The sequence below is a fragment of the Podarcis muralis genome, chromosome 15 (assembly GCF_964188315.1).
Source record: "Podarcis muralis chromosome 15, rPodMur119.hap1.1, whole genome shotgun sequence".
In the NCBI taxonomy this organism is placed as follows: Eukaryota; Metazoa; Chordata; class Lepidosauria; order Squamata; family Lacertidae; genus Podarcis; species Podarcis muralis.
In genome coordinates, this window is record NC_135669.1 from 45054617 (window position 1) to 45069437 (window position 14821).

General features: G+C 50.7%; 2 protein-coding genes across 2 annotated transcripts in view; both read right to left on the reverse strand.

Annotated features, from left to right (window-relative positions):
* The window catches only part of SMG6 (SMG6 nonsense mediated mRNA decay factor), a 95645-nt gene extending 91638 nt beyond the window's left edge, over nucleotides 1–4007 (reverse strand). Inside the window, exon 1 of the mRNA XM_028707981.2 lies at nucleotides 3934–4007. Coding sequence (XP_028563814.2) covers nucleotides 3934–3967 — 34 coding nt within the window. The 5' untranslated portion in view covers nucleotides 3968–4007. The remainder of the gene's footprint in view (nucleotides 1–3933) is intronic.
* POLDIP2 (DNA polymerase delta interacting protein 2) lies at nucleotides 239–14809 on the reverse strand. The gene is made up of 11 exons (XM_028707986.2): nucleotides 14533–14809; nucleotides 12485–12566; nucleotides 11777–11874; nucleotides 10384–10480; nucleotides 9380–9455; nucleotides 7932–8039; nucleotides 6539–6675; nucleotides 5781–5807; nucleotides 5481–5606; nucleotides 3934–4013; nucleotides 239–2757 (listed from the first exon to the last, which is right to left on the reverse strand). The coding sequence occupies exons 1-11, from the start codon at nucleotides 14742–14744 to the stop codon at nucleotides 2643–2645; spliced, it is 1158 nt and encodes a 385-aa protein (XP_028563819.2). The 5' UTR covers nucleotides 14745–14809; the 3' UTR covers nucleotides 239–2642.
* Between the last annotated feature and the right edge of the window lie 12 nt (nucleotides 14810–14821).

The window sequence follows — 14821 nt, forward strand, 5'->3', positions numbered from 1 at the left end:
AGCAACTTTCCATGCTGCATTCATGCACACAAAGGACTACACTGGAAAGGCTGGTCTACCTAGAGCAGGTCATTTTCAAGCTTTTCAGATCCAGGACTGTTTTAACTCAAAACATGTATTTAGAGTCCGTTTTTTAATATATTTTGCCATATATTGGCATGGTGATAATGATCCTGTTGCAACCCACCAGTTGAAGACCAGTGGCCTGGGGACCCCCCACGACACCAGGGCACACGGATTACTTCAAGACTTTTTATTTAATAGCGTTTTTTTGTTTTTTGTTTACAGTTATTTACATGACACACCCAGCTCCTCTGCCAGAGTCTGGAAGCACTAATGAGGCTAAGGAGAGGATTGCCTCGTCTCTTTTAGACGTGGGTGGGGAAAGTCTGCAACAAACACAAGTCCTCTCAGCCCCAGGAGATCTGAGAGTGCCCTCTGCCTAAAAATGTAAAACAAAACCCCTGACGCTTGGCAGGGAGCCCCCTCACTTCATGGCACTGCTGGCTTCAACACCTTCCCACAGCCAGGAAGGGGGCACTTCCCCAAAGGGACTGAGCTTTGCTCCAGTTCTGAGCCTCCGTGGGGTTTTGTTTTGGGGCTTAAACGAAGGTCAGCTGACAGGCAGAAAAAATTAAAGAGCAGCAGGATAGAAAGCAAGTGGGTGGTGTGGAGGTGGATGGACTCCCCCATCCGCTTTGGCATTTACCACCAGCCCCCTGGTAGTTGAGAGAATGTTAATTGCGCCTGCAAATTAATGGGCAGGAGAGTGGCCAAAAGAAATGGGGTGAGAGTGGCAAGGACCAGGTGTGAAGGGAAGCTTGCCCAGCCCCAGGCCCCAGGCCTGACCTGCCACCATCTAGTCTCCAACGCTTGCTTAATACAGCATGACTGCTTCTTATGTGTGTCTAACCTGCACAATTTCAACCATCCATGGCTGAAGGCAGGCTGGTTGAAATTTCACAACTGAAACCCAAGCAAGGCGGAGAGCTGATAAGCTATTTGGGTGCCAGGTCTGCTTGGGGTTAGCTGGTGCCTAAAGAGCTTTTAAGGTTTCTGCTTTGCTTGGGGGACAAGGCTGGCTCAGTGTGTCAGCTCTGGGATGCTCTCGCAGGGCCAGCCAAGTTCCTGTGAGATCTTGCATGAGCATCTCTAGCTTCCCAGAGTTCGCTGGCTGAGTGGGCCTTGATCAGCAAGCAAAGAGTTTAGAAGCTCCTTTGGACCAGGTCCACTTGGCGCAAAAGCCTTATGAGGACTGGGGGTTCTCTCTTTCCCTCCCCACTCTCACCTGCTAGCTACAGGGCAAAACCAAGGGTTTGGGTAGATGCAATTTTCATGTAAGCATGGAAATCCTGGAACTGAACTCCCATGTAAGGTGCAATCTTACTGTGCACTCTTCCAGAGACCAAACAGCAGCTATAAAGCAGCTCTTGCTTTCACAGCTTAAAAAGCTTTGCCAACCTTGGGTGCTACAGGTGTTTGGGACTGAACCACCTGTCAGTCTGTGCCCCAGGCTGGCTGAGAAACAACTAACCTTCCACAGGTGGCACTGTCCCTGCCAGGGAAGGCAGCACCAGGAGTGCTGTAGCTACGCATCAGCAGAACGAGACGGTTAGCAGCTGCCAAACGGGAGGGGACAACAACAGGTTGTGGCTCTAACAGGACAAGACGACGCAGCGTCACCCAGACTGGCACTGCTGCAGCTCCCTGGCCTGGCTCTCATCTTTGGCCTTTGATTTGGAGCAGACCTCTTGCAATTTCTGTTCTGCTCCTAGCAGGGAGGGGACCAGAGCAGGCCGGATCCTGAGACAAGCATCCCTGAGGCTGCAAACTGACCTGTGGCCCAAGCCCCTGGGGTTGGGAGCCCGCAACATAAATGGCTATGGAGAAGGAGGTGAGGCCAGATGGAAATGGGATCTAGAGGAAGCAACACAGCTGGAGGAGGGGGCGGGGGGACAAAACATGTGATCTGCAACAGGCACCATCACTTGAGGGCCAGAGGACAAGGACATGGAGCCTGCGGGGACCCTCTAGGCATTGCCAAACTTCAATCATAGCCTCGTGACAACCAGAGGGCCATAAGCTCCTGGCAGAGGCCACAGGACAGAGGCTTCCCCGCACTCCCCCTCCTGCTCTGGCCTTTGCCCAAAAGGGAGGCAGGCTCACTGCTGGGAGGGGCCAGGCCTGGGATGGATGTAAATCAGGGCAAGAACGATGGCGGGCGGGATGGTGAGGATACAAAAGGAAGACTTGGGCAGTTCGCTGGGGAGGGCCTGTTTTATTCAGAGAAAAACACACACTACCTCACATTCTGGGGGGGCGACTCCGTGCGACAGTCAGCAGAGACCCTCCCCGTGGGCTCCATCAACAGCAGGTTTGTCCCAGGTGGCCCGGTACTCTTGAGTCCCTGGGGAGGGGGGCTGATGGCGCCAAGCCACCATGAAACAAGCCAGGTTTGAATTCCAAGCAAACTCTCCAGATTCCGGCCATTGTGAAAAAGAAACGGAGGGGGGGGTGTTTCCAAGTTTTTGTGTTTTCTTAAAAGAAAAACCAGAACTAGCGTCAGCTCCTGAGAGAGGAAGAAAAGGGGCTGTTTGTTTGTGGGTAAGTTGGGGGGAAGCCAAGCTCTCCTGAGGGCTGCTCTACCAGTGGAGGCCAGAAGGGGGCGTCTTCTCGTCCTTATTGCTTTCCAGGGAAAAGGGTGGGATCCGGACGTCGAAGTGGGAGCCGTCGGGCCGCTCAAAGCGGAAAGTGCCCCTACGGAGCAAAAGCAGAGCTCAGAGTGAGGGCTGACCCAGAGCAGGTTAGGGGGCGGGCGGGGGGACACAACCAAGTCACTCTGTTCGGGGCCACTCCCGTTTATTATTTCTTAAAACCTGTTAGCTCAGGAGGACTGCACTGCCACAATAGGTAAGAGAAAACATATCTGTACTGCAATTTTAACTCTACCATAAAAAGAGCTCTGCTGGGTCAAGCCCAAAGGGGCCCATCTAGTCCGGCATCCTGTTCTCACGGTGGCCGACCAGATTCCCCAAAGGGAAAACCACAAGCCCTCTCCCCTCCTGGGGTTTCCAGCAACTGATAACTAAAAGCATTTCTGCCCCCAACCATGGCAGCAGAGAGTAGCCATCGTGGGTAGCAGCCGTCGATAGTCCTCTCCTCCTTCTTATCCGTTAGCTAGTCTCCTCTCCCCCCTCCGATACTTTCCATCTTTCCTTCCTTTACACTTCCCAACGAGTCTGGCAGCTGATGCTGCACATTCTTTTTAAAGCAGCTCGTCAGAACCAGGGTGGGCTGGGGGAACTGGGTTGCATCCAGCTGAATTTTACTCCTAGAGCAGAGTCAGTTAAATTAACAGACCTAATTTCAGCCAGTCTGCTCTGAGTAGGACAAACATCAGATAAAGCCTATTATTGGCAGAGACATCTAACAGCAAAGCTCTTCCGTTTATGAACACATTTCATAAACATACCAGGCAGGAAAAGGGAAACTTCCACTTGTGTGGCAGTTAACGTAAGAATGTAAGCAGTGGCTGCTGGATCAGGCCAAAGGGGGCCCAAAACAGTCCAGGTTCCTGTTCTCACAGCATCCTACCAGATCTCCCCCCGCCTGTGGTTTCTAGCCACTGGCATTCAGAAGCAATGCTGCCTCCAACTGTGGAGACAGGGCAGAGCCATTGTGGCTGGCAATAGGTGATACTGGGTTAAGATTTGATGATCAGAAGTGGCCAGGGCCAACCTGAGGGGCCTGTAAAGACCAGCCCTCTGATTCAATACATTCCCAAGGCAAGTTTCTCACCCCACCTGGCCAACCTGCCCGTTCAGCCACCTGGCCGCCGCCGCCACCTTGGGGAGGCTGCCCCCAGGGAAGCTGGCTTCCCACCCTCCTCTCTGGTCTTTCCTGCTGTGGCTCTGGAAGCCTCCGGTTCCTTACCACATGTGGCCGCTGGATGCTTGCAGGGAGACATGGCTGCTGTACTGGAAGGCTGGCTGTTCTTTGGACAGGACTGGCTCCTGGGGAGAGAAAACAAAGCATCACTGCAACGCGCTCTACGTGGGGCTACCTTTGAAGGTGACCCGGAAACTGCAATTAATCCAGAATGCGGCAGCTAGACTGGTGACTGGGAGTGGCCGCCGGGACCACATAACACCGGTTCTGAGAGATCTGCATTGGCTCCCAGTACGTTTCCGAGCACAATTCAAAGTGTTGGTGCTGACCTTGAAAGCCCTAAACGGCCTCGGTCCAGTATACCTGAAGGAGCGTCTCCACCCCCATCGTTCAGCCCAGACACTGAGATCCAGCGCCGAGGGCCTTCTGGCGGTTCCCTCATTGTGAGAAGTAAGGTTACAGGGAACCAGGCAGAGGGCCTTCTCGGTAGTGGCGCCTGCCCTGTGGAACGCCCTCCCAGCAGATGTCAAAGCAATAAACAACTATTTTACTTTTAAAAGTCATCTGAAGGCAGCCCTCTTTAGGGAAGTTTTTAATGTTTGATGCTGTACTGTTTTTAATATTCAGTTGGAAGCCACGCAGAGTGGCTGGGGAAACCCAGCCAGATGGGCGGGGTATAAATAATAAATTATTATTATTATTATCACTGGAGAGCCATCTTCCGCCTCACCTCCTGCTCTGCAATAAGAACGACCCTCACCAACCATCTGGGGGCTGATGGGAATTGTTCATGCTAAACTGCTTTGTTCTGTTTGAGACTTCTTCCAGGAAGAAGAACACAAGACCGGCTGCAAGACCTGGAAGACCCTGCAGGCCCTTTTCCACCTGGCCTGGGTGGGAGGGGACCTGGCTGACTCCAGCTACAAAAGCTGAGGCCAGAGACCACCTTGGCTGTCTTTCAGTGCAGACCCAGGTCTTCCAGCCTGAGCTTCCACAGCTGCTGCCCGCTGTGAACCACCACTGGCAGGATTGGCAGCAACAGCAGCAGACACGTTCTATGCTTAAGACAATATTTCATTCTCTTGCCAATTATGCTGTTTTAAATGTGCATTTTATAGCTGACTTCCTTCAGTAATGTTTTCCTTTGATATGTTAAAGATTTATTTTTTTGTTAACTTTGCTGCATTAAATGTGCATTCTGCAGCTGACCTCTTTTGCAATGTTTCATTTTGAAATATTTTAAGATAATATCTCAGCTTCCTGTATTATGTGGCTTTGAATGTATACTTTATATTTGACTTTCTTCAGTAATGTTTTAATGTTGGGTTGTTAAACCACTTTGAGATTTTGTGTTCTTAAAAATATAGATACAGAAACGAAATGAATATTAACAATCATGGTAGGAGCCTGCGGCTGCATCAAACCAATGGCCCATCCTGTTGTCACAGTAGCCCATCAGGAACCCCAGTGAGTAGACCTTTGGCAAAACCCGAGCACAAGAGACCCCTCCCCTCCTGCAGAGCCAGCCACTGGTACTCAGAAGCAAGAGATAAAAGGCCAGTTTTAAACCCCCTCCAGGGGGGGGCACTTACTCTCCCCACGACCCCTCGGCCGCGGACTGTCTCCAGCGTGCCCGACAAGCTGAATATCCTCCAGTGCCGTTCCCGGAGCTGCACGACTTCGTTGTTGAGGTTCTCCAGGCGGATGCAGTAGCGCCACTTGACGCGAGAAGGAGGGAGGAGTCACAGTCAGAGCGGGAGAGCCAACAGCAAAGGGCTTGCCAGCCAGAAAGGGGGGGGGGCTGCCCACAGAGGCCTAGACACCCTTGCCAAGCCAGAGCCCTCTCTGCCACTCCACCCTTAGCATGCAAGCCCAGGAGAAAGAGCACTCACCCAGTAGACGTGGGAATTCTGGGCTTCCTGTAGGAGAGAAGAAGAGAAGGCGGCCTTTGTCATAAACAGTGCACTCCATGTCAGAAACCCACGGCTACCGGCCGCTCCCCACGGGATTTCCAAGCCCCACATCCCTGGGAGAGACAAAGAAGGGCTGGCCAACAGAGAAATGATAGGAGCCTACGATGGGCATTGCAATCTTACTCGGCTACAAGTGATCGCCAAAGAGAAAGAAGACTGCCTTAGTGGCTTTTCAAGATGTCTGGAGGGGTCTCACTCACAGCAGGTTTCTGTTTATTCATGGCAACTACTGGGAATCTCTGTCTAAAGCCCTGACAACTGAAACTGAGAAGGCCCCTTTTGGTGCCTGCTAAAAGCATTCCTGTTTAGACAAGCCATAGAGAATGGCCAGTGCACTGAAGCCCAACTGGCCCTTTTGCCTGACCTAGCACAACAGCCCTTTCTCCTTGCAACCCTGGGACAGTTTGGGAGAGAACCAGCCACACGGGATGATTTCCTAAAGATCTGGACCCATTCGCTTTGCGACGCAAGATGCAGGCCTGAGGATGGCGTATGAAACCTGCAGGGTGTGTGGCACATTCCCCTGGAAGGGCCACCCAACCAGCTGCTCCCGTTTCAAGGTCCCTGAGGATTTGGCAGCACCACGACTTGTGTCGGAAACAATGGCTGCTGCTGAGAGGCGTACCCACAGCGAGGCCTCCAAGGGACCCCAAGGGGGCACGGGGCCAGGCACCTACCCGCATGCCCATGTAGAAGGGGATCACTGTGACCCGGATGTTCTCTGTGGTTTCCCGGTGCACGTCAGACAGCTCCAGCCACGGGTGGTTCTTCTCCTGCCACGCACACAGTGTGTCCCTTGCCACAAAGGGTGGAACTGGAGGGTAGGGAGAGAGAGAAAAAGGTATTTCCAAGGGACAGTAAGCACAGAAGGTGTTTACCTACAGAAAGTAACGTGGACAAGACTTTTGGGGAAGCAAGTTGAAGTGGGAATTACAGTACGCGCTTTGCTATATGCGCTTTACAGTATACCGGAAACTACAAGTAATCCAGAATGCGGCAGCTAGACTGGTGACTGGGAGTGGCTGCCGAGACCACATAACACCAGTCTTGAAAGACCTACATTGGCTCCCAGTATGTTTCTGAGCACAATTCAAAGTGTTGGTGCTGACCTTGAAAGCCCTAAACGGCCTCGGTCCAGTATATCTGAAGGAGCATCTCCACCCCCATCGTTCTACCCAGACACTGGGGTCCAGCTCCGAGGGCCTTCTGGCGGTTCCCTCACTGTGAGAAGCCAAGTTACAGGGAACCAGGCAGAGGGCCTTCTCGGTGGTGGCACCTGCCCTGTGGAACGCCCTCCCATCAGATGTCAAAGAGAACAACAACTACCAGACTTCTAGAAGACATCTGAAGGCAGCCCTGTTTAGGGAAGCTTTTCATGCTTGGTGCATTACAGTATTTTCATATTTTGTTGGAAGCTGCCCAGAGTGGCTGGGGAAGCCCAACCAGATGGGCGGGGTATAAATAATAAATTATTATTATTATTGTTGCTATATAAATTGTACGTGAAGAGATGTGGAGGAAAAGAGTGTGTGAGTAATCTGTATACTCAGGTGATATTAAGAAAGTGTCAAGAATGTTTGCGCAGGAAGAACTCATCCTTGAGCTCAGCCGAAAAGGAGGGGACGCACCCTGTTCCTCTCGATGAATCAGGCACCCAGCTTTGGTCATGCAGGAAGGCTTTTCCTCTCTCACAACATGACTTAATTCCTATGCGCTAAGCTAAGGCGAGGGAATGCCTTTTTCTTAAGCCTGCATGGTTTATAGGCCCAGGGACTCCTCATTTGGGGGTCCCCCAGCAGTCACTGTTGTTCCGACCAAGTACAGCTGTCTCAAACGTCACAATGGTGTGTTTGTTGAACAAAAATCTGCCACAAAAGGTTTTAAACATGTATCATTCACCTTGCATAAGAAGAAGGGGGAAATCAGAAAAAAGGCCACATTTATTGCAGCTGAGCGGGTGCAACTCTGAAAGCACTGAGCTGTGCTTCAGCCCATGTCTGCCTCTCTTAGAGGGGGGAGAACATATTGGTCTTTGCAGCCTCCCCCCCCCCCCCCCAAGTAAGAACTCACCTTTCGTCTGATCGTACAGGAGGAACCGTTCGAACAACTCGTGCTGGATGGGCACCTGGTCGGTGGAGGTATATGGAAGGATGTCTTCGTGGCTTACATAGTCAAGTCCTAGAAGAGGATCCCAGAGGAAAAAACACACATCTAGGTATTTGCAGAGGCCAGGTAACAGCAGCCAAGTGCATCAGTTATGATCCTCAGCTTCAGAATCAGAACACAGTCCTCTCCAGAAGCCCCAGCTGACACTCCCACAAAAGACAACAAATTGTCCTACTCGGAGGAACACAGGAAGCTGCCTTTTGAAGTAGTGGCTCTAAAGATTCTAGTCCTCATGGTTCCAAATATAGACCAGGCTTCAAATGTTACATAGGAAACTGACTTATCCTGAGTCAATCTAGCTGAGTCCCGTCCACACTGACGGGCACCAACTCTCAAGGGCTTCAGGCAGGAGCCCCTCCCAGCCCTGCCTGGGGACTGAACCCGGGACCTTCTACATGCAAAGCAGATGATCTGCCACCGAGCGACAGGCTGACTGCTGGTCTAGGTGCCTGATCAGATGGGGGCCTATTTGCCGAATTGAATGAGATTTTTATATGTTTGTATTATATAGAACTGACCATAAGCACACAAGTCAGGTAAACATGGAATGAGATTTTAAAAACTAGTCCACAAAAGGAAAAAGGCTAACCTATTCCTTTATATCTCCCAGTAGATATGTTTTTTTTAAAAAAAAGACCACCACTTGATTGTGAAAGAAATCCCCCGCAACAGTTCACAAAGTAGACCCATTGAAATGAATGGCCACAATTCACATACTGTATTTTCTGGCGTATAAGACTACCTTTTAACCCAGGAAAATCTTCTCAAAAGTCGGGGGTCGTCTTATACGCCGGCTACAGCAGAAGCTCCTGCAGTGACTCCCCACCAAAGGATAAAACGACAGCAAATTAAATCAGAGGACACCAAGCTCTCTAGATGAAGCAGAAACACGCTTGAAAATTGGCCCCAGAAGCCCCCGGCCACTGGGAAGTGGAGCGGATTTCCGAACCGGACTGGAGACTGGTTTTTTAAATTTTCATTTGGTGTGCATTGGAAGAGGGGTAGTCTTATACGGCGAGTATATCCCAAACTCTTTATTTTAACTGGAAAAGTTGGGGGGGGGGGTCATCTTATACGCCCTGTCGTCTTATACGCCGGAAAATACGGTAGATCCATTAATTTAAATGAGTCTACTCTGAGTGGAAGATGGTTGAATAAAACCCCAACAGAGCATGTTTTACCGCTTTGCTCTTTGCCCCACCCTGGAAGTGCAGGGAATAAATGTAATGAACAATAAAACCAGCTTCTCACTCCCCTGCATGAACACTTCAGGGATTTACACACAGAGGCTGGGGAAATGTTGGGCAGCCTCCTGGACCCTCCCCAGGCAGCCACAGGGACAGCTTGCTCACCTGGGATTGCATAGAGGGCTCTGCTGTCATCATGGTTCGCTAAGAAAGTCACTGCTTCCGTCTGCGATCTCTGAGACTGAGGAAGAAATGGCAAAGACAGCACTTGAGAGCTGCTATTATTTTGAGTTAATAAATAATAATAATAATAATAATAATAATAATAATAATATACCACCCTTAATCTAAGGATCACAGAATGGTTCACAGATTTAAAACACAAAAATACATACCACAATAACAAATCAAACAATAACATCCAGCCAGTTTAAAAGGCCATGGATTTAATTAGCTAAAGGTGTGGAAGAAGAGGAATGCTTTTGCCTGCCATCTAAATACATGTAATGATGGCGCCTGGCAAGCCTCGCCTACAACTGGAGAGCCGCCACAGCAAAGGCCAGCTCTCATGTTGCCACCATCCAGAACTGTTGTGGAGAGGAAGTACAGAGGAGGACACTGGGTGAAGATTACATGGTCTGAGTCGGTTCATATGGAAAGGGGTGGTCCTGAACATAAGAAGAGCCCTTCTGGATCAGGCCAATGAATCACCAGCATCCCGCTCTCACTGTGGCCAACCAGATGACAATGATGGGAAACCCGCAAGCAGGATTTGACCACAAGAGCAGCACTCTTCCCTCCCGTGGTTTCCAGCAGCTGGCATTCAGAAACATTGCTGCCTCTGACCGGGGAATCAGAGCCTAGTCTTCCTGGCTAGTAGCCAACAATAGCCCTCTCCTCCATGAATTGGCATCACCCTCTTTTAAAGTCATTTAGGCTGCGGGCCGCCGCTGCCTCCTGTGGGAGGGAGTTCCACAGCTTAACTCTTTGGAGGAAGGGCAGGATACAAATTTAACCAACACAACAATTAATAACAAAGGCCATGTCTTAACCGCCTCTGATGTAAGGCATCCTTAGATGGATCCTCCGACCGGCTCCCTCCCTGCTCTGTATGGCATCCTAGTCGTGCATGGGGGGGGGGGCAAGGGGAGGAAGGCTGAAGCACTTACTATATGTGGGCAGTCCCGAGCATCTATGAGAACCTGGTAGTACGTGTGCGTCTTGCCTTTCACTTCCTTGGATCCGTGCCCAGCTGCATTCTCACCCCTGAATCAAGACACACAGCATGTTTTTAGAACCTCTTCTGTTGATATTATTACAATTGTTATTGTTGTTAAAATTTGTGTACTGTCCTTCATCCGAAGATCACAGGGTGGTTCACAACATAAAAATACAAAATGAGAACACAAAATACACAACAGAGCAAAAACCAAACCATTAACACCCCCCCCCCCGAAACACATTTAAAAGGCTACAGAAGGCTCAATCAGGCAAAGGCCTGGTTATATGCTAAATCCACAACAGATTTCACATTTCACAGAGCAAGCGTGGATGGGCCGGCTCTGACACAGGGCGGCAGCTCAGCCTCATTGGGGAAGAAAAAAGCCTCTTGTATGAGAAAGGAGAGGAAATGTTACAAACCGGAAAATCTCAAAAGTCACGTATATACAGTGGTACCTCGGATTACAGACGCTTCAGGTTACAGACTCCACTAACCCAGAAATTGTACCTCAGGTTAAGAACTTTGCTTCAGGATGAGAACAGAAATCGTGCTCTGGTGGCGCAGCGGCAGCAGGAGGCCCCATTAGCTAAAGTGGTGCTTCAGGTTAAGAACAGTTTCAGGTTAAGAACGGACCTCCGGAACGAATTAAGTACTTAACCCGAGGTACCACTGTATTCCACTACCTTGGTGTCTGAAGCTTTCTTAATGAATTTCCTTTATTTTAATTAGGTATGTTTTTACTGTGCTAATGAAATTATTTTATTGCTTATGTTAACTGTGTGTAAATATGTCATCATTGTTTTTATACTTTTAAACTGGTTAGAAGCTATTTTGGTCTAAATAAATAAATGCAAAAAAACCCAGTGTCCTTTAATATGGCAGCAAATACAGTTAGGAACTTAGTTCTTGAACGTTTTGGCTCCCAAACTCCGCAAACCTAGAAGTGAGCGTTCTGGTTTGCGAATGTTCTTTGGAGCCCAAATGTCCGACGGGGCTCCCGACTGAGTGCAGGAAGCTCCTGCAGCCAATCAGAAGCCGTGCCTTGGTTTTCGAACGTTTTCGGAAGTCAAACGGACTTCCGGAACAGATTCTGTTCGAGAACCAAGGTACAACTGTATTCTTCAATGACTTAAAAAAAATTGTTTACTGTAAAGCACTCGGAGTAAGCTGTATATAAATTACATTCAACAAAATGATTAAATAAAGCAGGGCAAGTTCTGCCCACTGCCCACTCTAAATACCAACCACAACAACAACTTAAAGCGCACTGAGCTTCTTAACATGCTCCTCTCCCTCCCCATTTCTGGCTGCCTGTAAGTGAAACACCAATCCTTCCTTACTTTTCAGGCACCGGGGAAGCCACGTCTCTGTCGTACAGCCTGGCTTGCCAAGGAAACAGGACTATCCCCCGGTATCCAAATACACTGTGGAGAAATAGCTGAAAGAAAAGAGCACAGGGGGCAGGACGAGAGAAAGCGTCAAGCGAGGCAGGCCAAGGCAGAAGAGAAAGCAGAACTTGCTCCAACCATCACGGTGAGAAATGGCAGCTCCAAGGAACCAGCTTCAGGAGGAAGGGAGGTGGGCAGCTTTAGGGCATCTATTGCCACCTAATCCAGAGTCTAAGGGGTGTGTGTGTCAAAACAAACGACAAAGGTCGTGTGAAGGAAGCCAAAAATGCAGCTGTGGGCAGGACCAAAAAAATGCTACAGGTCCTGACAGTCTTCACACATCCATACTGTGTCACAGCGATGGCTTACAAGAGCCAACATTCTTTTCCACTGAGAAAAGCTTCTCTGTCTGGTTGCCTTGAAGCAAAAAAATCTGCGTGTTCCTGTGGGCAACCAGACAAGGATCCCTTTATAAGGCTGGGCTTGCAGAATATGGTCCGGAGGTGTCCCTTTATAGTAGCACAAACTGCAAAAGAGATGGGGACACCAAAAAGAGAGGATCCCAAGCTGACCCAATCCTGTGTAGAGCAAGAGGCTTCCAGTGCCTCTGATTCCACCCTGCCACACAAAAAACTGACTTGTGTCATATTTCCCACTTACCTGACCCGTGTCATATTTCCCATGCTGCTTTGGCACTTCAAATACACCCACCGTCTCCAGCACTTTGCCCTCAGGGCGATTCCTAGGGTGAGGGCAGAGAGAAGGCAGGACGTCAAGCTCACCCAGAGTGTTGGTCACTGAGATGCAAATCTGAACTGGCTTTGGACGTCGCCCCCCTCCCAACCACAGCTCAGCTTTCAGACTCCTATTCAGCTGGGAGCCCAGTGATGCTGATCTGCCCCACTCACAACAAATACAACAAGAAAGTAACAATGAATAAAGTAAAGCTACTTGTTTAAAGTTTAACTGCAGAGGTAACTGCGGTCATGATGTCCAAGAGCTCAGAGGACTTTTGAAAGGAACAGATAAACTCGGGAGGGAGGGAAGTCTAGCGATGGATGTTGGTCATGATGGTTAAAAAGAGCCTTGCACATCCCGAAGCAGCATAGCTCTGGGGATAAGAACACAGGGGACTGTGCCTGTGGGTCCTGTTTTGATAGCTGAATTAGGTGCAAAGAGAAATCTCATCTTGCACTGGCAAAGTCAGGCAGGAGCAAGCAGGCCTCAAAGTGATTTGCGGGAGACCAGTAAGGGTTCCCGACTCCAAATGCTTTAAACCAGACTTCTCCAACCTGGTGCCTGCCAAACGTTTCGGACTACAAGTCCCATCAGCCCCCAGCATCCTACAGCCATGCTGGATGAGAGTTGCAGTTCAAAACATCTGGAGGGCCCTTGGTTGGTGAAGGCCAACAAGGTAGTGGCATCAATGACCAATGATAACTCACGTCATTCTAATAAGAATGGGAGAACTCTCTCAAGGCACCTTTATGCATTGGGCTCCACCCCCACAAGCCACTATTTTGCCCCTTGGTGTGGTTGGCAGGCCTTCAGGCTCTCTCTTTCTCTCTCGCCATAATATTGCACACACCCAGCGTTTGAAACTCCCATTGTTCTAGGCACATTTTGCAGCAGGGAATTTCATTAGCACGAGCAGTTTCTGAGCTCTGGGTGCAATACTGTGCCTAAGATTTCAGACTAAAAATGCCGCTGCTGTTTTGCTTCCTCCCCATTTCCAGCCACTTTCTGAAGACTGGAGAAGAGACCCTCTTAAGAATATTAGGGGGGGTGGGCAGGGAAAGGACTAGACCATTTGAAAAATGAACAAAAGATTTTAGCTGCAGTTCATTCATTTCCAGCTTTGCATTCTTGTTATTAAAAAGTGTGCCTAGACATTCTGTTGTTGCGCCCATAACCTTCGTTTAAGGTGCCATTTAGCTCCTAGCTTTCATATCTCTGTTTCTAACACCCCACAAAGCAGAACCTACAAGTATATTTATGAACTGTTAACCTCCAGGGACAGATTAATCTCTGCAAAACACCTGAGCGTACAACTCTGCTTGGGCCTCCTTTCTGTTGGCACTCACCGCCTAAGTTTGCTATTAGAGGGAGCAACGGGCACAAGCACACTCAGCAGCTATTTAGGAAGTGAGAAGCAGAAGGAAGCCCTGGCTGTTGGATCAGGCCAAAGGGGACTCCCCTAGTCCAGCATCCTGCCAGCAGGACATGAATGAGGAAGGGGGGGGGGATGTCCCACCATCAACTGCAAGAGCTGCAATATACCTATGAGGAGCTTAACAGGGTTTACCCAGTTGGCAACTGTTCATGCAGGAATTCTGGGGGGATCCCGGTCAGAGCCCTGGTGGAATGTCCTCGGCCCCAATGGACTCCCTCACCTCCACTATGGATACAGCCAGAAATCGTTGGAATGTGGGGGAGGAGGTCGTCCTGAAAAGTAAGACCCCCCCCATCCCCCCACGGTACCCTCAAGCCCAGGCAGCCCCAAGCTCGGCCCTCCAGCTGCTTTGGGACTACAACTCCCATCAGCCCTGACTACGGGTCCTCTTAGCTAGGGATGATGGGAGTTGTAGTCCCAAAACATCTGGAGGGCCGAGTCTGGGGCTGCCTGCTCAAGCCCCTCTTCCCAGCTGCGACCCCCGCCCCACCCCAGCTCCCCCCTCCCTGAAGCCCCCCCCCCTGCCGTGGCTCACCGTGAGGAAAGGGCCCGCCGGGGGACCAGGCCAGGCCACGCCCACAGGCCCGTCCCGCGCGCCGCCCCTCGCAGCGCCGCCGCCGCCGCCCCGCAGGGCAGCCCTGAGCCGCCCGAGGAGGAGGAGGAGGCCCTGGCCCGGCTCAGCGCCACCGCCGCCCAGCACCGGCTCCGCGCCGCCGCCGCCGCCGCCGCGCAGGCCGCTGCTGCCATCCCGCGGCCCTGGCGCAAGACAGGCCTCAGCGGGCGCCCACAATGCACCGCGCGCCCGCGCCGCCGCCGCCGCCGCC

Bases quoted from the DNA above. Each gene is read 5' to 3' on its own strand.
- POLDIP2 (XM_028707986.2), bottom strand. From the start codon at position 14,744: ATGGCAGCAGCGGCCTGCGCGGCGGCGGCGGCGGCGGCGCGGAGCCGG. The intron at 8,040-9,379 runs GTGAGCAAGCTG...ATCCTCTTCTAG, and splicing joins AGCCCTCTATGCAATCCCAG to GACTTGACTATGTAAGCCAC. The intron at 4,014-5,480 runs GTAAGTGCCCCC...TTCTCTCCCCAG, and splicing joins GCCGAGGGGTCGTGGGGAGA to GAGCCAGTCCTGTCCAAAGA.